At 34.6% G+C, this 22,738-nt stretch overlaps 1 protein-coding gene across 1 annotated transcript in view; it reads left to right on the forward strand.

Annotated features, from left to right (window-relative positions):
- Positions 1–21,814, forward strand: part of LOC125669415 (ribosome biogenesis protein BMS1 homolog) — a 44,450-nt gene extending 22,636 nt beyond the window's left edge. Inside the window, exons 16-23 of the mRNA XM_048903900.2 lie at positions 3,211–3,399; positions 3,795–3,975; positions 4,591–4,649; positions 10,628–10,750; positions 11,534–11,681; positions 15,221–15,396; positions 16,903–17,055; positions 20,973–21,814. Coding sequence (XP_048759857.2) covers positions 3,211–3,399; positions 3,795–3,975; positions 4,591–4,649; positions 10,628–10,750; positions 11,534–11,681; positions 15,221–15,396; positions 16,903–17,055; positions 20,973–21,182 — 1,239 coding nt within the window. The 3' untranslated portion in view covers positions 21,183–21,814. The remainder of the gene's footprint in view (positions 1–3,210; positions 3,400–3,794; positions 3,976–4,590; positions 4,650–10,627; positions 10,751–11,533; positions 11,682–15,220; positions 15,397–16,902; positions 17,056–20,972) is intronic.
- Positions 21,815–22,738: the final 924 nt, after the last annotated feature.

The following is a 22,738-nucleotide window of genomic DNA, read 5'->3' on the forward strand; positions in this document are numbered from 1 at the left end:
AATTCTTATACAGGGCTTGAAACTAACTTATTTTCAACAAGTCCGCAGAAAAATTTACCAGTCCATCAAGGTTTCCAGTACTAATCAAACATATTTAGTTAATTATGTTATTCAAATAAGATGATAGGATTTAACTTGATAAGCCTTGGACAATATTGCAACATTAAGCAGGTTCATCTGATATCTACAGAGGGATGCCGGGGTTAAGATTCGTAAGTAAGTTTTTCAAAATGATGTTTTAGAAAATTGACCAGTCCCATCGGACTAACTAAAACAAATATCAGTCTGTCCACCAGACTTTTAACCAGTGAGGGACTGACGGGCATATGTTAATTTCGAGCCCTGTTCTATTGTCAATTTACTTGCTGATATCAAATATCAAATTCAACATCAACATTTTAACTGACTGAAGATTTATGCAATTTACGTATTACAAAGTCTATTGAATACAAGATCCCCATTAATTTTATAATACATCTCTCTAGATTTGGACAAGAAAAAAATAGAATTTCAGGTACCTATTGCATATCAGTAGCCCCCAACTTGGATTCTGCCATACTGAAAATCTGGAATGTCCAAATTTTTGGTGGTTTAACTATCATTGTTGTCTTTCACATTTTTGCAAAGAATATGGCAATTTGAAATCCATCTTCCCATTTAATTACTATCAAAATATGTTTCTCATTATCAACGCTTTGCTGTGAGTTACATCCCTTTGCTGGGTCAGCCAAAGGTCAATCGGTGAAAAGTCAAGTTTTCCTTTACCCTACCAAATGTAATAGGTTACTACTGTGAATTATAGCAAATTATCAAGTTTTCTTACAAGTTTATGGGTTGCCCCACCCTGAAGCATTATTGTAGTCGACTGCAATTGATGGAAAAGTAACAAATATCAAAGTTACAGATCAGAAAATTACAAAGGCCAATGTAAGAAAAGACTACTTTGTAACCAGATATAAATAGATATAAGGTAAACCAAATTTCCTCCCAGACTGATTCTTTCATTTTTGAACATCGATCAATATTTATGTCATACACATACTTCTAGATCTTAGATTTTCTTGATAAAAGTACTTGTGTGAAGTAGGAATAATTGATCATAGGCCTATAGGAAAAAGAATAAGATTTTCTTAATTTTTTCCTTAAAGCATCTAAGATGGCCTCAAGTTCAAAGTATCCTGAGAGTTTTGCTCTAGTCTTTTACTTTTGTTAGTTACAACTTATTCCCATAAATTTCAAAAATCTTTTCTTGCTGTGATTTTGTTCTACATGAAGACAAAAGTCAGTACTTTCAAATGAGGAAATAAAGTGAATTTTACTATGCCATTGACACTGAAAATATAGTTTTCTATAATTCAAGTTCCCCAGGCCTTATTGTAGCGTTAAATGTTACAACTACGGTATATACTCACCTATAGGTCGGATTTTTGAGAGTTAAAATTTGGTCCAAAACTTTATATCTGACTTATAAGTGAGTCCAAAGAAGATTAGTATTTTTCTGGACGATGTTATGTATCGTATTTTTTTTAAAACAACTCCTTACTCCGACAATTATCATGATTAACATTGACTAGACACATTTTATTATCTATGTATTCCAAGATTAAGGTATTTTCTTCAATTATGAAACAAAAGTCATGGTGCCGCATTACTCTTTCTTGCTTATACATGTACCGTATTTACTTGCCTATAAGTCGGTTGTATATTTTTTAGGTTATTTTGGAGGGATTTGCCATTTGCCTGTTTATACGTCGGTATAACTTTGCAAGAATCAGTTGACAATTTCAAATCATTGCTCTAATATTTTCACCTCTGTTTCAAATAATATTTTGAGAAATGTGCTGCTATATATTCATTTTCTCAACTGATTAATTTCAATGATATATGCAGTGTTCGAAATTGGTTTAAAACTTGGCATAGACCTCGGGTCTATGCCAAAACAAGATGGCTTAGACCTCATCGAATTGGCATAGACCGCAACATTGAAAAAAAACCCACAAATTTAAAACATTATTATTTACTTCTAATGTACTTAAAAAGCATATTCTCTTTCCATTTCCATAACAATGTCCTCCTTTCCTCATAACGTTTATCAGACGTTGAATTTTGGGATAACTCTTTTGCGTCAAATCTAGAAAATCAGCATAGACAATTTGGTCTATCCCAATTACAATTGGCATAGACTGGTGTTATTTGACATAGACTCGGTCTATCGGTCTATGGTTAATTTCCAACACTGATATATGTAATCTGTAGTTAATGTTTTAAACTTTTTTTGAAAATTTCTTTCTTTATAAGCTGTCTTGCTGTTATGCCCACTGGGCCCAAAATTGGAATAAACTTATCTTATCTTATCTATACACTTAAGATAAATAAAGATATAGATAAAATCATTGAAATATGTAAATACTTGTACTTTATGCATACCTGGTAATTTTAGAATACATAGATAATGAAATGTGTCCAGTCAACGTTAATCATGATAATCGTCAGAGTATGATGTATAACAGCATTTCTTCTTCTTTTTTTATGCAAGATTGACATTCCAAGATCAATAAGGCATTACTAAATGTAATTCAGAAATATTTTTCACAAGCATTTAGCGAAGATGTAGAATTGTACAAAATCTCAAATGATCACTGTTTGTCTTCATTGTATATGTAGCTATAAAGTTGCTTGTGAATGACGTTGAATTAGCAGGGTTTGACATTTACTTTTTTGAGCACTAGACCAGTCGGGCTACTTCAAATGATTTTTACTAGACCTGACTTTATATCCACTAGCCCTGACCAACTTTCCAGTAAAAAACTCTTGATAGTTTCTCCATATTTAAATACTTCATGTAAATGACAAACGTTTACGACGTAATTTATTAACTTGATAAACACTTTATTATTGTCTATTCAAATAAACTGTTTAAAATTAACATCCAGTAGATGTCGTAAAACATCACTACCGACCGCGACGTATTTATTAGAACTAAAAATAGAGATTATTCCACCACACGGTTCAAGATTGGTAGTTTCTTGTTTATTATTTAACACGACCAGTCGGACGACTAGTCAATCGACATTTTACCCGACCGGACCTATCATTTAGTAGACTCGGTCGGTCGGACGTGCCTTAGTGTCAAACCCTGAATTAGAGGAATGCAGATTTTGAGATGTGATATGAGCTTGGATCAACAGAACTCTTTTCTTATTGTTGCAGTTGAACCGAGCTGAGTTTGAGAACATGGACGATAGTTTGCGCGTCGGCTACGAGGGGTTCCGTCCAGGTATGTACGTCAGAGTGGAGCTGGAGAGACTGCCATGTGAACTCATCAATAACTTTGATGCCACTTTTCCTCTCATACTTGGGGGTCAACAGAGTGTGGAGGGAAACATTGGATTTGTCCAGGTATATACAATTTACTGAAAATAATGAAATAGTATACAGTCATGTGCTTTATCTGGAAAATGTCAGATGCTTTTTAAATCTCTTTGAAATAAAATATTTACATTAAATAAAATTGATAGCTTAATAATTGGAATCAATGCTCTTTGTCTTTGATTATGAGATTGCTATATACGAATTTACTGTAATTATTTGTATGTGCTTGCTGTATTATGTAAATGTATTAACTAAAGGCTAAAATAGAATTATTATTTGCAATAGGTTTACAATGACACCACTTTTTAATTGAGGGAGGTTTGGGGAACATGTATTAACGGTCCCTGTTACAATTAGAACTAGTTATTTGTATATGCTTGCTGTATTATATATGTACATATATGTGTATTTGTTGTGTTTAGACACGCATGAAGAAGCATAGGTGGTACAAAAGGATCCTGAAGAGTCGTAACCCCCTGATTATCTCCCTTGGATGGCGGAGGTTCCAGTCTATTCCTCTGTACTCCATACAGGACCACAACTTCCGGAATCGCCTACTCAAGTACACCCCACAACATCTTCACTGTCACGCCTGCTTCTGGGGTACGTACAATGTAGATTTAGAATTAGCTGCTGAGGTACATAGATTTGAAATTAGCTTCTAATGTACACCGATTCAGAATTAGTTTCTGAGGTATGTAGATTTAGAATTACCTTCTTACATGTAGGTATGTAGATTTAGAATTACCTTCTGAGGTATATAGATTTAGAATTTGCGTCTGAGGAATGTACATTTAGAATTAGTTTTTGAGGTATGTACATTTAGAATTAGTTTTTGAAGTAGGTAGATTTAGAATTACCTTCTGAGGTATATAGATTTAGAATTTGCGTCTGAGGTAGGTAGATTTAGAATTAGTTTCTGAGGTATGTAGATTTAGAATTAGTTTTTGAAGTAGGTAGATTTAGAATTACCTTCTGAGGTATATAGATTTAGAATTTGCATCTGAGGTAGGTAGATTTAGAATTAGTTTCTGAGGTAGGTAGATTTAGAATTAGTTTCTGAGGTACACAGATTTAGAATTCTCTATAGTGTGGCAAGGAAAAGAAAAAGGAATGGAGAAATGATTTAATAATCATTTTGATGACAACAAGATATATTCATGTATTATGTCATAGTAATTCAAAATGAAGAATTTGGAGAGGTTGTGATTTTTGTAGGTCCTATAACACCCCAGGGTACAGGTTTACTAGCCGTCGAGAGCCTGACAGGAAATGAGGTAGGATCAACTTTTCATTCATAAGTTTTTATGCCCCCGAGATCGAAGATTGGGGGGCATATTGTTTTTGTCCTGTCTGTCATTCTGTAATTCTGTCATTCTGTCTGAAACTTTAACCTTGCTAATAACTTTTGAACAGTAAGTGATAGAGCTTTGATATTTCACATGAGTGTTCCTTGTGATAAGACCTTTCCGTGGGTACCAACGTGGGTACCATTATTTGTGACCCCGTGACCTTGACCTTGGAGTAGACCTACTTTTTGAAAACTTTAACCTTGCAAATAACATTTGAACAGTAAGTGATAGAGCTTTAATATTTCACATGAGTATTCCTTGTGACAAGACCTTTCCGTGGGTACCAACATTTTTGACCCTGTGACCTTCACCTTGGAGTTTGACCTACTTCTTTAAAACTTTAACTTGCTAATAACTTTTGAACAATAAGTGATAGAGCTTTGATATTTCACATGAGTGTTCCTTGTGACAAGACCTTTCCGTTGGTATTAAACCTCTTGACCTTGACATTTAACTTACTTTTAATTTTTTTTACATTGGTCATAACTTCTAAATGGTAAATATTAGAGCTTTCATTTTATACATGAACATTTCTTTTGACAAGACCTTTCTACTGGTACCAAGATATTTGCCCTTGTGACCTTGGCCAGCTTTGGAATTGGCCATTATCGGAGGCATTTGTGTTTCACAAACACATCTTGTTATTAATATTTCAATGCTAGACCTCTTAGAAAATGTCACTGTAAACTGTAAATAAAGTCTGTTTTTAGTATTCACAGCAGATATGTTAAATAATTGATTTGATTAATAATTCAGTTTATTGACATATCCAAATAAGTGGTAGACAGTCTAGAATAATTGGGTAACAGGTATAATCGAAATCCTTAAATTTGACTGAAATCCTTGACCTCCCCCTGAAACCAAAATCCCCAGGAAGTGTAACCTTGGGGGTAGAATATCACCAATATTATTATTATTATATATATATATATATATATATATATATATATATTTATATATATATATATATATATATATATATATATATATATATATATTATGTCTTATTTATTTTACTTCATAGAGTGAAATGTTGGAGTTTTTTTTGTCCAAAGCAGCAAATAGCTCCATTGTTTTGGATTAGAGGTCCCTGTGTAGAATACCTGATATCTTGATTTACACACTCAATATTTTGAAATGTATTTGATTTTTCAAAAAACAATTTCTAGGACTTGAACCATAAATTTTTTTTAAATCAAATTCATTATAACAGAATTAACGATTTTCCTGTCTTGTTGTGTTCCCCCCTCTAGCTGCATGCGAGACTTATCTGTGTAGTCTTAATTTCTGTTGTTTAAAAAAATATATAGCATGGAGTATGGTGTGCAAGGATCTCAAATCTAAAATGGCTGCTGGATTTTTGCCACTTTGAACAAAGAAACTGCTTACAAAAGCAACATTTAACTCTATAAAATTATGCAAATATATTGTATGGTGGTATCCACCTCCAAGTTTAAAGGTACATGTACGTACTAATAACGTTTGCATCATGCACGCCTTCTTCACATGTGGTTGGATAGAAAGGATGTAAAAAATTTGTAAGTTGTAAAATCGAGTTCGTCAACTGTTGATATAAAGAGTAAGACCTTTCAGTCTAAATTCATTATGCTGGATCATGTGTAAAACACTAAAAGGAGTTAGATATGTTCAATTTCTAGAATTGCTGGAAAAATAGCATATGTTATGCTAATAAGACAGTCACATGGTCAGCACTTGGTCCATTTGGGGAAAAAAAATTGTTTTTAAAGACAGGCTGCATTTTGAAACTAGTTTTTTCTTTATATGTCTACAACTGTAGATTTTGTATGGATGTCTACCAAAATTTTTTGTTTCATTTTATTCATATATTAATATTGTGGTATTGATACACATGTATCTTTATTCAAATCTAACATAAAACTTTGAACATATGTACCTTTAAAGGGATTGATTCATATGGCAAGCCCTTTTACTATTTATTCATTAAATAAGATATCTCTTTAAATAAGAGAGATATCTTTATTGGTTAAAGAGATATCTCTGTAAGTTAGAGAGATATCTTTTTACGCTAGGGAGATATCTCTTTTGTTTAAAGAGATATCTCTTTAAACAAAAGAGATATATCTTTTGATTAAAGAGATATCTCTTTAAGCAAATGAGATATCTCTTTACGCTTGGGAGATATCTCTTTCTCTTTGAGAGATATCTCTCAAAGCTAGAGAGATATCTCTCAGAGAGAAAGAGATATCTCTCTAGTGGAAAGAGATATCTCTCTATCGATGTAAAAAGAGATATCCCTTTAAGTTAGAGAGATATCTCTTTAAATTTTCAAAGATATCTCTTTAATATAAAGAGATATCTCTTTAGATTTTCCACCCGGTGATCATAATGACTTCTCCCTGTTGCATTGTCAGTGAAATGATGTAACTCTATTTTTTAACCAAGCAAAATACTACTAGCCTACAAGGTTGAAGAGGTGGTTGGGGTAATATTGTCAAGTTGCCGAGAGGCGAAATCTAGTCTAGCTTGCATATTTCATCAATTTATTGTCTCTGTTTTCTGTTACCTGTACATATATACATTTCACATGCGGTAAAAAGCAAAATCTTCCCACGGGATTGCAGCCATCAGGGTGTTGCTAAAACGTGGAACGAAAACAAAACGGAACAGAATTTAAGAATTCGAATGATTAATGTAGATAAGATAACGGTAAAAATCAGGGGTAGAGGGGGGGGGGGGGGGGGGGTCTATTTTGATTAAAATCAACAATTTGGGAATTGTTTACAAGCGATAAAACAACTTTATCTTAAAATTTTGCATTATAAATTGATTAATTGAATTTAGTTAAACGTTAGTATAAGAATTTACAAGGCATTTTACAAGAATTTCGAAATTTTGGCAATGACAGGGGTGTTAGTGAGCAGTGACACCTAACCTATGGGTAGAGAATGAAAAGAACACACGTGGTTTATCATCCCCCCCCCTCCCCCCCCCCGGTGGCAAAACGTCATTAACGCACATGACACGTATTTACACATAATACCGTGTATGTGTGTACTTACAACAAGGAGTGTGATATGTATAAAACAATAATAATTCATGATCTTATTTAGTCAACAAGTTAAACATCTTTTGTCTGATTTATCATTTTTATACACCCGTCGAAGATGGGACGTATTATGGTATGGCGTCGTCCGTCCGTCCGTCTGTCTGTCCGGACCTTGTGTGCAGGATACAGACTGAACCATAAGCCCTAGGGCTTTACAACTTGGTACATTTGATCACCATGATGAGAGGAAGGTGCCTATTGTTTTTCAAGGTCAAAGGTCAAGGTCGTAGTATCACTTATTAGGAAAACCTTATGGGCAGGATACAAACCGAACCGTAAGCTCCAGGATATTATAACTCGGTATATTTGATCATCATAATGAGAGGAAGGTGCCTATTGTTTTTCAAAGTCAAAGGTCAAGGTCGTAGTATCACTTATTAGGAAAACCTTGTGGGCAGGATACAAACAGAACCGTAAGCTCCAGGATATTATAACTTGGTATATTTGATCACCATGATGAGAGGAAGATGCCTATTGTTTTTCAAGGTCAAAGGTCAAGGTCATAGTATCACTTTTTAGGAAAACCTTGTGGGCAGGATACAAACCAAAGCGTAAGCTCCAGGATATTATAACTTGTTATTTTTTATCATCATGATGAGAGGAAGGTACCTATTGTTTTTCAAGGTCAGAGGTCAAAGGTCAAGGTCGTAGTATCACTTATAAGGAAAACCTTGTGGGCAGGATACAAACTGAACCGTAAGCTCCTGGATATTATAACTTGGTACATGTATATTTGATCACCATGATAATGAATTAGCTCACAGAGGACAGTGCTAACTTCACTAAAATATGAATCCCACTAAAATATGTTTTCCTTGAACAAAATCTACGGGCGTATTATGCGTTGGCGTTGCTCTTGTTTAACTAACAGGAGACTTAGTAACCGCAACACTCCAATCCTAAATACTGAGGACTTCTGGCAGTTAATTTTTAAACTAAATACTTGTATAGCTTAACATTTGGATTAAGAATGAGATGACTTTTAATTCCATTCAAGTATAAATTCTGTGTTAGGTTTTTAGCTACTTCATATATTATGAAATAAATCTGTTAATTCCTCTTACAATTGGTCATAAACTTCACCCTAGTTAACATCGGTTTTGTTTCAATCTTTCTTTCCTGCTGTATCTCTTAAGTTTCAACACTAATCCGCAGGATATCGGTAAATGTACGAAATTTCGCATAGATTCATCCCAAATGAGGCAAAACTTGTTTCTTCACCGGACTCGTTCGCTTTAAAATTTGATTTGATGCATAAATGTATATTGTACCAGGTGTAGAACTAAATTCAAATTCAGATATCTTAAACATATGTAGTTCGATTGAAAGCACGTTCGATTTAAAAAGGCTATGTTTAGGGAAAATTGTTCAAAGAATTATTTTATGTTTTACAATGTTGTTTTTGGGGGAGGGGGGTGTACCTTTTATTCATTGGATGGGCTCATAAAATCTTTTCTTACCAGAATAAAGTAGTAAATTATAATTCAAGTCTTTTCAGTATGTTACCTTATTGAGTTTTTCTTCATTTGTGAAACAACATACTGTCAAAATCTGGGTTGGGGGTGGGTGGGGGGTGGGGGTGACAAAGCCAGGAAAAAAGATGGTGCCAATAGGCGCTTGCTTAATATTTTTATTAAAACTTACTATATGCAAAATATTAAGCAAGCGCCTGTTGGTACATTCATCCGCAAAACACACCGTGTAAAAATACATAATAATGCTTTAGTATGAGGTATCAATATGAAATGGTGGATTCTGAGGATGACTTCCTGTTCTCTCTGTAATTTCTTCATTCCTTGTTCAAAATAAGCCTTTTGATTTTGCAAAATGTTGACCTCCTCATGACATTATTGCATATATTTTTCGTTTTCCGTTCCATTTTCCATTCCGCGTTTTAGCAACACCCCAGCCATCATGGTAAGATTTGCTTTGGCGGGCTTCTGTTTTAGGGAGGAGTATGCAATTATTCAAACTAATAAAAATATTGGAAAGAGATATCTCTTTCTCTTTGAGAGATATCTCTTTTTCAACGATTAAAGAGACATCTCTTATACTTTGAGAGATATCTCTCTAGGAATTCTTTGAGAGATATCTCTTTAAGTGAAGGAGATATCTCTCAAAGTAAAAGAGATATCTCTCAGAGTAAAGGAGATATCTCTTTAATTGAAAGAGATATCTCTCTAAGTGAAAGAGATATCTCTTAAAGTATAAGAGATATCTCTCTACGTGAAAGAGATATCTCTTAAAGTGAAAGAAATATCTCTTTAAGTGTAAAAGATATCTCTAAAGGTAAAAGAGATATCTCTCTAAGTGAAAGAGATATATCTCTAGGTGAAAGAGATATCTCTCTAAATGAAAGAGATATCTATCTAAGTGAAAGAGATATCTCTTATCTAGAGAGATATCTCTTATTAATAAGATTAAGAGATATCTCATTTTAAAGAGATATCTCTTTAAAATAAGAGATATCTCTTTAATTCAAAGAGATATCTTATTTTTCGAATAAATAGTAAAAGGGCTTGCCATAGATTCATGATTTTCCTCCAAATTTTATTTTTCACATTAAATGATAAAAATCTACAGTCTATTCAATTCTTTTGAAAAACGTGAACCAGTCCCTTTAAGATTCCAAGGGATTTTGGTATTTACAGGGATGTGTATTATAATGATGCTTTTATATCATTTCATTCTTTCAGAGAATTATAATATTTTTGTACATGAAGAGACTACTGGAGCTGATGTACTTTTTTGGGGGTATATATTTGAACTTACCTATTTCTCAGTGTATATAGGTGTATACTTGTATTACTTACAGCCAGGCTTCAGGATTGCTGCCACAGGTGTTGTCCTAGAATTGGATAAATCAATGCAGATTGTAAAGAAACTGAAACTTACAGGCACACCTTACAAGATCTTTAAGAAAACTGCATTCATTCAGGTAGGACACAGGTGTTTTGTCAGTCAGTGAATTTAATTTGCACTGGATGTAGAGGTGAAGTTCTATATAATTAAAGTGTGATGTGTCAGTATATCAAATTAGTGTTTTATTGATGTATGAGAAAGCATCAGGATCACCATCCTTGTTTTTCCATTGATGTTCTCCAGAAATTGAAATGAACATTGTGCACTGAAAAAAACCTCACAATACATGTACAGACAAAAGGTTTCAAACGCTGGATAATGGTGGTAAACCTGAATCTTTTTTATATCGTAGTAGAGTTGAGATGTGCAGTAGCGATACACACTTTATTTTTGTATAAGAATGAAGTCATTATTCTCGTGCAGTCCCATCGTATCATTGATGTACATGTACATTGTATAAGAATGAAGTCATTATTCTCGTGCAGTCCCATCTTATCATTGATGTACATGTACATTGTATAAGAATGAAGTCATTATTCTCGTGCAGTCCCATCGTATCATTGATGTACATGTACATTGTATAAGAATGAAGTCATTATTCTCGTGCAGTCCCATCGTATCATTGATGTACATGTACATTGTATAAGAATGAAGTCATTATTCTCGTGCAGTCCCATCTTATCATTGATGTACATGTACATTGTATAAGAATGAAGTCATTCTCGTGCAGTCCCATCTTATCATTGATGTACATGTACATTGAAACTATGTACTTGTTGAGTCTAATTTTAAAAATACATGTATAGTATGAAGTTGTTGATTTAGGATAAATGATTTTCATGATGTGTGCATTATTTAGGGCATGTTCAACTCCATCCTGGAAGTTACCAAGTTTGAAGGTGCCAAGATTAGGACAGTGAGTGGAATCCGGGGACAGGTGAAAAAGGGGTTGAGGACCCCTGAGGGAGCATTTAGGGCCACATTCGAGGACAAAGTTCTCCTCAGTGGTGAGCAAATACAGATACCTGTACATGTACAGTACGCACCAGACCCACCCTGACAGAAAACAAACCTTTTGTCAGCATTCTGAGTTTGCTCTGTCAGCCCTAGCAAATCTAAGGCAGACGTGAAAAGCACTTGTAGAATTTTGCAAATTGAATGTAAAATCTTAGCAGAGAGCCCCGTGATCACTTTACAACTAACCCAGGAGGCAAAGCTTATCTCTGTGGACAGAGTTAAACTTTCACTTGATGATGAATGCAAAATTATTTATTTTCTAGGTATCATTTTAATAAGTGAGGGAAATTACAGTGATGGACAGTTTAATCATTGTACTTTATTATGTATACTGTAGGTAATTTTTTATTGTAAAGAAAACTATCACAAAATGAAAAGCTTTTTGGTCATTTTGGTATCTTTCGGGGAAATTTAAGATTATACATGTATTTACTCTTTTTATAGTTTTTGTACAAAACAACACCTTGGCAATATCTTTTGAACCAAGCCAAGGGGGATATGGCTTTGATATTTTTCATGTATATGCCTATGAAGAGATACTTGTTTTGGTACCAAGTTATTGGACCTAATGACCTTGACCTTGAACTTTGACCTACTTTTTAAAAACTTTAACCTACATGTAGGCTTTATCTTTTGAACAATGGAGAGTAGGGCTTTAATATTTTACTTATAGATGCCTCATGAAGAGACCTTTGTTTTGGTACGAAGATGTTTAACCTAATTATCTTGACCTTGAAATTTGACCTACTTTTCGAAAACTTTAACACTGGCTATATCTTTTGAACCAAGAGTGATAGGGCTTTGATATTTCAAATATAGATGCCTCATTACAAGAAATTTATTTTGGTACCAGAACTGTTGACCTTGGACTTTGATTTACTTTTCAAAAACTTTAACCATGGCTATATCTTTTGAACCAAGGGGGATAGGAATTTGATATTTAGATGCCGCATGACCATGCAAACTTTAACCATTTGAACTAAAGGGGATAGGTTAAGTAGAGTCATGCTTCCCGACAAGCTATGTTGTCTTCTGACAACTTTTGTTTTAATTTGTCTTGATCTTATTAAATTATTGTCATATCTTAACACTTGTAATTAAAAACCAGTGATGAAGAATAAATATATGTACTATAAATACATATATCTTATATAACAGTAATACAAAGGTGGGGATAAATAGATACTTTAATTAATTTTGAACAAGAGATCTGCAAAGCAAGGCATTCCCTTTCAGCGTATGTACATGTAGGCAATCAGTAACTGCAAGTCCCATAGGAACCTTGACATTTGAATCTCAAAATCAAAAGGGCTCTTCCTTTCTCTAACAAAGGTATATACAACTGTATGTAGTATGAAATTATGAAGTATGAAATAAATGATGTGCTTTTAAATAACGAAAGAAAGTATTTTTTCTAACAAATAAACGAGTTATTAACATTGTCTACAACTTTTCCGGACAACCCTTCTGTATATAAATCATGTTTTTAAAGCAAGATTTTCTTGACATTGTCATGTTATATAACTATCAATAGTGAAAATTGTTGCTGAATGTACAGAGAAAATTTGCTAGGAAAAGAAAGAATACACAAGGAACAAAACTAGAAATGAACGCAGCAGACCCAGTGGATGCTAAGTACACTTCATACATGGGTGAACAAAGCTGATGTGAAAAACTAACACTGGGACTACTCTGACCCTCAGCTGACTTGCTCAGATTTCACTTTATTGAAGCTGGGTTCTGGTTTCTGGATCCACTTGGGTGTTAGCCTGGGTCTGTCAGTACTGTACATAGTATATATGTAGATTTGATGATATAAGATGATAAAATGATAATTTAAAAATGTGATTTGTGATCAATTTCATATCCAGGTAATGAGAGTTTGTCAGAAATATGTTATAATGTATTCACATCTGGGTGTTTTTTCAAAGAGATGATTGATTGAAAAAACTCCTGAACAATTATATAAAAGATTAGATTCAGCTAGTACATCATTGAAATCTGCCCCTATAAAGCATTAAAGATTTTGAATGATTCAAACTTGCTGTTACATACAGTATATGAATCAGTGCCTGTCAATTATGACTGTTTCTATGAATTCACAATATGAACCATTTCCTGATATTTCTCTTAAAGATACAGCCAAAAACTCTAAATTTAATACACATTTTGCCTTGGCCTTGGAGTTTGACCTACTTTTTGAAAACTTTAACCTTGCTAATAACTTTTGAACAATAAGAGATAGAGCTTTGATATTTCACATGAGTATTCCTTGTGAAAAGACCTTTTCGTGGGTACCAACATTTTTGACCCCATGACCTTGACGTTTGACCTACTTTTTGAAAACTTTAACTTTGCTAATACCTTTTGTACAGTAAGTGATAGAGCTTTGATATTTCACATGAGTATTCCCTGTGACAAGACCTTTCCGTGGGTACCAACATTTTTTACCCTTGACCATGGAATTTGACCTACTTTTTGAAAACTTTAACCTTGCTAATACCTTTTGAACAGTAAGAGGTAGAGCTTTGATATTTCACATGAGTATTCATTGTTACAAGATCTTTCCGTTGGTATTGAACCTTTTGACCTTGACATTTGACCTACTTTAAATTTTTTTTTTTACATTGGTCATAACTTCTAAATGGTAAATATTAGAGCTTTCATATTGTACATGAGCATTTCTTTTGACAAGATCTTTCTACTGGTACCAAGATATTTGCCCTTGTGACCTTGGCCATCTTCGGAAATGGCCATTATCGGGGGCATTTGTGTTTCACAAACACATCTTGTTTACTGATATCATTATTTGATAAAATGGTGTGTGATCACCATTACTCTCTACATTTTCCCAATCAAAAAACTAACATGATCAAAATAGGTAATTGGTCATAATTGTAACCAATGTGAAATTATATCATTTTTATGATATCATTAAAATAACTGAATAATGGAATCATAGTAAAATATACTTTTACTCTTTTTTCTTTTTTTTTCCCCGCCACACTCAACAATTTTTCAGTTTTCTGGTGGCGCCCAGTTTTTATTGGTGGAAGAGAGAACCCAGATACGATGTAATTGGAAAGAGACCACCGACCTTCCGAAAGTAAACTTGGAAACTTTCTCACTTGCCGGCGCAAGCAGGATTCTAACCTGCGCCGACAGAGGTGAGAGGCCGTGTGATTTTGAGTGCGATGCTCTAACCACTCGGCCACGGAGGCCCCTTTTACTGTTTTGAAAGAAGTTGGTATTCTTAAGGTTTATATAGTGACCGTATATTTCCATCTCAAAATGTTATTTAGAGGGTAGGAAATAGTCACTATTGCACATGTATATATTTTTTTTTTTTTTAGTTTCCCATTATGTTGAATCAATGACTTGAAAAAAAAAATTGAATTGTTTATACATTTATGTTTGATATTGTTTATACATGTGTGTTTGATATTGTTTATACATGTGTGTTTGATATTGTTTATACATGTGTGTTTGATATTGAACATAAAAAGAATATTAATTTAATAATTTTCAGATATTGTGTTTATGAGGACTTGGTACCCTGTGGAGGTGCCCCAGTTCTATGCTACTGTGACCTCTCTACTGTTACCCCCAGCAGAGAAAGTAGCCTGGGTCGGGATGAAGACTCTGGGTCAGCTGAAGCGAGAGAGAGCTGTAACAGCCCCACTGAAGGAGGATTCCCTCTACAAGGTCTGTATTAGTGTGTCAGGGGAGAGAGAGAGAGAGAGAGAGAGAGAGAGAGAGAGAGAGAGAGAGAGAGCTAGCTGTAACAGCCCCACTGAAGGAGGATTCCCTCTACAAGGTCTGTAATAGTGTGTCAGAGAGAGAGAGAGAGAGAGAGAGAGAGAGAGCTGTAACAGCCCCACTGAAGGAGGATTCCCTCTACAAGGTCTGTAATAGTGTGTCAGCTGAGGGGGGGGGGGGAGAGATAGCTGTAACAGCCCCACTGAAGGAGGATTCCCTCTACAAGGTCTGTATTAGTGTGTCAGCAGAGGGGCGGGGGGGGGGGGGGGGGGGGGGAGAGAGCTGTAACAGCCCCACTGAAGGAGGATTCCCTCTACAAGGTCTGTAATAGTGTGTCAGGGAGAGAGAGAGAGAGAGAGAGAGAGAGAGAGAGAGAGAGCTGTAACAGCCCCACTGAAGGAGGATTCCCTCTACAAGGTCTGTAATAGTGTGTCAGCTGAGGGGAGAGAGAGAGAGAGAGAGAGAGAGACCCACTGATGGAGGTCTGTAATATTGTATATGTAAAGCACATGGTACATGTATATGAAAGTATTATATTAAATGTTGGAATAAATTCCAATTTTGTGGAGTCCAGAATGCCCTTTCTTTCTCATTGATTCTTTTACCAATTAAGATCTTCATTCCAAGAATTTGGTGCCTTCTTTGGCAGTAATCATAAGTTGGCACAGTGGAAGTATGTAACATATATTGTAACACCTTGCCTTGGTGTGATGTTAACATATGTATCATCATGGGGAACAAATATCCTGTAAAATTCACCCTCAAAACCATGGCAGCTAGCCTAGGAGGTGAAGCTTATGACATAGTGGGGATGAATGGTTGTCATTCCCCAATTATTTTGTGAAATTGCCCTCAAAACCATCAAACATGCTTAGATAATTATGATATTTATTATACCCCCCGCAATAAGTTGTGGGGGGGGGGGGGTATACTGGAATCGGGTTGTCCATCTGTCTGTCCGTCCGTCCGTCTGTAGACGCAATCGTTTCCGGGCTCTAAAGCATTATCCTTTCCACCTACCTTTGCCATATCATACATATGGACTACCCATGGGATGAAGATGTTCCCTATCGATTTTGGGGTCCAAAGGTCAAGTGCACTGGACATCGAAGTAGCAATATGGTTTCCGGGCTCTAAAGTGTTATCCTTTCCACCTACAGTCACCATATCATACATATGGACTACCCATGGGATGAAGATGTTCCCTATCGATTTTTGGGTCAAAAAGTCAAAGGTCACGCGCACTGGACATCGAAGTAGCAATATGGTTCGGTTTGTCATGCCATTTGTTTTTTATACTCAGAAAAGAGGTAGTTTATACCTATTACCAACACCCTTTGGGAGATTGGGGTAAGCGGGGGGTATTCTTAGTGAGCATTGCTCACAGTACCTCTTGTTCCCCAAGAAAAACTACACGATTTTTTAAAATGAATGATATGTTGTATTTTGTAGCCGGTTGAAAGAAAAAAGAGATATGAACCAACTCTGAAGATCCCCAAGGATTTACAGAAGATGCTACCTTTTAAGGACACACCAAAAATTCTTAAGGAAAAGAAGGATCCATATAAAAGGGTAGCTGTCATTCTGGAACCACATGAAGCAAAGGTATGTGACTCAGGTTTACATGATTTCAAGTTATTCATTTCAAATGTTGTTATCAAAGCAATTAAAATATGTTTTATTAATTTTAAAGTGGTATGGACATGATTTTGGTACAAAAAATTATTTAGATATGTAATTGATAATAATATGATAGTATTTGATTCGTGTAAAACATAGCAACAAACCTAAATTTCAAAAACTGACGCAAAGATGTATTTAAGACATTTACATATAAACTTTTCATTTCCAAAACAAAAGACACGGACCCTGTTTATGTTTACATGTCACGTGACTCGCCTATCAGCATGTTGCTAAATTTGACGGCTTTGGTGAAAAATGGTTTTATAACTAAACTTTTCTGTTCTTTCTTCTTTGTGCTTGCTTCCTAAATTGATTCATTATTAACTATTATATGTTGAAATGTTGAATGCTTTTGACATAGTTTTTGAGTCGACTTGCATAGCGAGCTACTTCTTGGCATCGGGTCCATCCTGTGGATTGTCCTCTTCACTACCACCCTCATACGCAACTGAATATAGTTTTACTGGCAGTGTATGTTAATTGTTTTGTTAAATGAAGTCATTGCTGTGCACATAAAATTCTTAATAATGTCATTAGAACACACACATTATTTTTGAAAGAATGCGAAAACATTTTAAAATCGGGCATCATTAGCAGTTTGCAACTGAATACAGTTGGGAGAAGATGAAAGTCTGTTGATATGAAAGCAGACACTGCATGTCTTTCAATGAGTTTAGATTTGTTAACATGGTTAATAAAGTTATGTATAATATATTCTAATTTTAGCCAAACAATAACGGTGAAAGACTTCTATTGAAATAATATTTTTAATCACTCATGAATATAAGGAGGGAAGAGTTAGGAGAATAAGGACTTCATATTACTTGATATATAGCATTTAACTTTCTGTGAAATGGTGATTCTTGAACTGATATTCTAACAGAATCATGACGAAAATATATCTGAAATGAACTAACGAATTCTATATGAATAAACAACAAACGAGTTAACATCAGTTGTCTACTCATGGGGTACATTTATGCGGGAATATTTAATGTAAACAAGATGAAGGAAGAGGTGATCAAGATGTATTGAAGATATTTGAAGACTTCAAGAGAATAATTTGTATAATTACCTGCTACAATTGTGTCCGGGCTGTTACTTTTTATGCCCCTGAGATAGAAGATTGGGGGGCATATTGTTTTTGTCCTGTCTGTCATTCTGTCTGAAACTTTAACTTGCTAATAACTTTTGAACAGTAAGTGCTAGAGCTTTGATATTTCACATGAGTATTCCTTGTGACAAGACCTTTCCGTGGGTACCAAAAGTTTTGACCCTGTGACCTTGACCTTGGAGTTTGACCTATATTTTGAAAACTTTAACTTTGCTAATAACTTTTGAACAGCAAGTGCTAGAGCTTCGATATTTCACATGGGTATTACTTGTGACAAGACATTTCTGTGGGTACCAACATTTTTTACCCTTTGACCTTGGAGTTTGACCTACATTTTGAAAACTTTAACCTTGCAAATAACTTTTGAACAGCAAGACCTAGAGCTTTGATATTTCACATGAGTATTCCTTGTGACAAGACCTTTCCGTGGGTACTAAACTTTTTGATCTTGTCATTTGACCTAATTTTAAAAAGTTGACATTGGTCATAACTTCTAAATGGTAAATATTAGCGCTTTCATCTTGCACATGAGCATTTCTTGTGACAAGATATTTCTACTGGTACCAAGATATTTGTACTTGTGACCTTGGCCATCTTTGGAATTGGCCATTATCGTGGGCATTTGTGTTTCACAAACACATCTTGTTTGGCTTTTGATATTTGATTATTATAATTATCTTATATCGAGATGAAATGATAAGGAAATATGATAAATGTGTGTACTATGAAATCTTATATTGTTTCATAGATATTGGAATATAATCTGGGCAAGTGGTTGTTCTCTTCACGTGGGATTGATGTTTATAAGCTCATCTGAGGCACAATAGGGGATCAAATTTTACAAACTAATATATAGAAATCAAACTTTAAAAATCTTCTTCTCAAGAACCATTGGGCCAAAGAAATTTACATTTACATGAAAGCTTCCTAACATAGTGCAGAATCAAGTTGTAAAAATCATGGCCCCAAGGGTAGGATGGAGCCATAATAGGGGATCAAAGTTTTACATACAAATATACATGTATAGTGATTTTTAAAAAAAAATCTCTTCTCAAAAACCACTGGGATAGGGAAGTACAAATTTACATGAAAGCTTCCTGTCATAGTCCAGACTCAAGTCTGTTAAAATTGTGGCCCCTGGGGTTAGGGTGGGGCCACAATAGGGGATCAAAATTTTGCATATAAAGATATAGGGAAAATCATTAAAAATCTTCTTCTGAAAAATCACTGGGCCAGAAAAGTTTACATTTTCATGAAATCTTCCTGACATAGTGCAGATTCAAGTTTGTTAATGTCATGGCCCCTGGGGTTAGGATGGGGCCACAATAGGGGATCAAAGTTTTACATACTAATATATAAATTAGAGAAAATCTTTAGAATTCTTCATCTCGAGAACCATTAAGGCCCAAGAAGTTTACATTTACATGAAAGCTTCCTGACATAGTGCAGATTCAAGTCTGTAAAAATTATGGTCCCCGGATGTAGGTTGGAGCCACAATAGGGATCAAAGTTTTATATGTGAATATATTGGGAAAATCTTTAAATATGGGCCAAGATAACTCAGGTGAGCGATGTGGCCCATTGGCCTCTTGTATATACATTTCCAATGTTTTTGCCTTTGGTATCTTTACAAATTGTAATGATAGCCATTTCCTCATGAATGTGTAGCAGTTGAGAACTATGCAATGTAAATCTTGATAAATATAGTACATTAACTCAGTATTTTATCAGCTAGGAATTCCGACTTAAATGAGAGTGCAATGAAAATATAAAGAATAAAGTTGGGTTTTGGGGATGGGTTGTTGCACCAGAGACAGTACTTTCTCTGTCCAAAAGGGGAATTGTACCCCCTATTATGACACAAAGTAACCTTTATTTACACATGTAGATAAGATTTTCCTACCCAAAACATTGTATGTGGGTAGGATGGAGTGGTGATGGGGGTCTAATCCTCAGAATTCCCTCTAGATTGCCCACTCGTTGAGAAATTAAATGATATAGAAAGTTTTAAAGAGAGAAGTCCATATTCTTAGATTAAACCAAAGTAACAGCTCTGATGTCATTACTGTTATGTTAGGCTGGAGAACAAGAAATACTCGGGTGTTTTATAAGCAACAAACCATGCCAGATAACACCGTGCAGAGTGAATTATCAGTGATGTTTAAGTTGTAGGCCTAATGATAATGGTTTGATGTTTCGTAATAGGAAATCCATATATCTCTGGAGTACTATGAATTAATCGTTGCAAACCGTGCCTATTGTCTCCGTTTTTAGGAAGGGTAGGTACTCCTGGACTCAGTAAGGTGTGGTTAGGGGTGATGTATGAATTGATTGTATTTTTAGGTAGGGTAGGTACTCCCAAACTCAATAAGGTGTAGTTAAGGATCATGTATGAATTCAATAGATTGTATATTTAGTATATTAGTACATTTTGTGTATACATTTATGGGCAGGTTAAGTACTCCTCAGTTAAGTTGCATTGGTGCCATTTGGATTAGTCAATACTTTATAAATGCAGGTCACAACACCCATTTTTCAAAATTAATTTTGTTCTCATCGTTAAACACCTATCAGGAGAAATAACTCCTGTAAGGAAGTTTTATTTCAGTAGTTGTGGATGTTGAGGTTATATGGCAGTGACATATGTACAATGTAACTACCTGTTAAAATATCTTGAAATCACTTCCAAACTAACCTAAGTGAGTATATTTTCATGTTACTGTAGGTTAATAAACTGATGAAGATGGTGAAGAATGTCTATCAACATAAAATGAAGTCAGACAGAATGAGGATGAGAGAGAGGGTGTCTAAACATCAGAAAGAAATGGACAGGATCGGGGTGATTAAAGCCAGGAAACAGAAGCAAGTCAAAAAGGACATCTACAGGGCGCTTGGCAAGCTGGAGAAGAAGAGGGACCAGTACAAAAAGGACTGAGGGGGTGGTGCTGGAAGTTTCCACTCACCCATAGCGAGGAAAATAAACAAAATACTGTGACCTTGAGACACTTGGGAATAATACAGTGAATGAGAGTTTGTATTTCACTGTATACAGTTTACTAATGGAGAGGATACAGGTACAGCAGCCATACAAAAGGAGATGGTTATTGATGAAATACAAGAAAAACAAACAAACATGCACACAATTACAATCATACTCAGCTACTAAGTTTGGAATAAACAGCAAGTGTTTTAGTGCATTCTCCTTTTGATTCCATTTCTGCAAGGTGATGCTGTTGACTTTTATGACTCATTTCAAAGATGTAGGAAACGAAATTGTAGTAACAACCAATAAACCCAGTATCAAAGTTCTATATAGTCTCCTTTGGCATCTGCCATTAAATATGTGAATGGTGGTTTAATGTGAAAAAGTTCCATGTTGAGAAGCTATCTCACCGGATTTTATGTCTTTATGACAGTGTTTAGGGAGATAGTGATCCTGCAAATGATTCCTTAAATGGAAATGTCTATGGAATGCTTCCTCTTTCTGTATCAAATGTCACAACTGAATTACTTCATGAATCTGTGTTATTTAAAGGTAATAAAGGATGGCATTTGTAACACCAACAATGGAGATTTATTTTTTGTTTCTTATACTGTATATACACATATATAATTTTATACATTAATTATATATATATATATATATATATATATATATATATATATATATATATAAATATTGAAAATCAGAATGACACATTCCATAAAAAACAATCATTTACTGCTAGCGCTTTCTCCATGTCTGCATGGTTCATCAGGCAGTTCAAATATGTATATATATATATATATATATATATATATATATATATATATATATATTTACGGAGGATTTCTGTTTTCTTTCCATATTTTTTTAATATATATATATATATTTCGAAGTAAAATATAAAAAAAAAAACCTCTAAACACTTTGTAGAAATATTTCGACCGTGTTACCACAAACTTCTGCCAGAGTTCGTTTGCTTACTATTCGTAGGTGATGTAATGAGGCCTCGACGGAGAGTTTGCGTGTTACCAGTCTTCTTCAGTCGTGTTTATCTCTCGTAGCAACGTAACGCACGACTACAATGACGGCACAGTAAGTATTATAGAAGAAGACCAGTAACACAGTTGAAATATTTCTGGAAAGTGTTTAGAGTTATATATATATATATATATATCCAAATGTGAAAAATTGCCTTAGTGTCCGGTAATCAATAAGTAAAAAATAAAATAAAAATTATGACAACACGTAAACCGTAAGTGCTTTCATTTTTTAAAAAATTACAGTATGAAAACAAATTATGTTGTTATGACTATACATGTACACACACACACACACACACATATATATATATATATATATTCAACAATGGCAGCATTTGGACTACCATCTACCTTTGGCATTTGTATCAGATACACTTTGTTAAATGCACTTACATCAGTCTTATTTCCCTCGATACATAAATCCTGTGTCCTGGTAGTCACTTTGTTTGGATGAAAATTGAAGAC

Source organism: Ostrea edulis, chromosome 4, assembly GCF_947568905.1.
Source record: "Ostrea edulis chromosome 4, xbOstEdul1.1, whole genome shotgun sequence".
Lineage (NCBI taxonomy): Eukaryota > Metazoa > Mollusca > Bivalvia > Ostreida > Ostreidae > Ostrea > Ostrea edulis.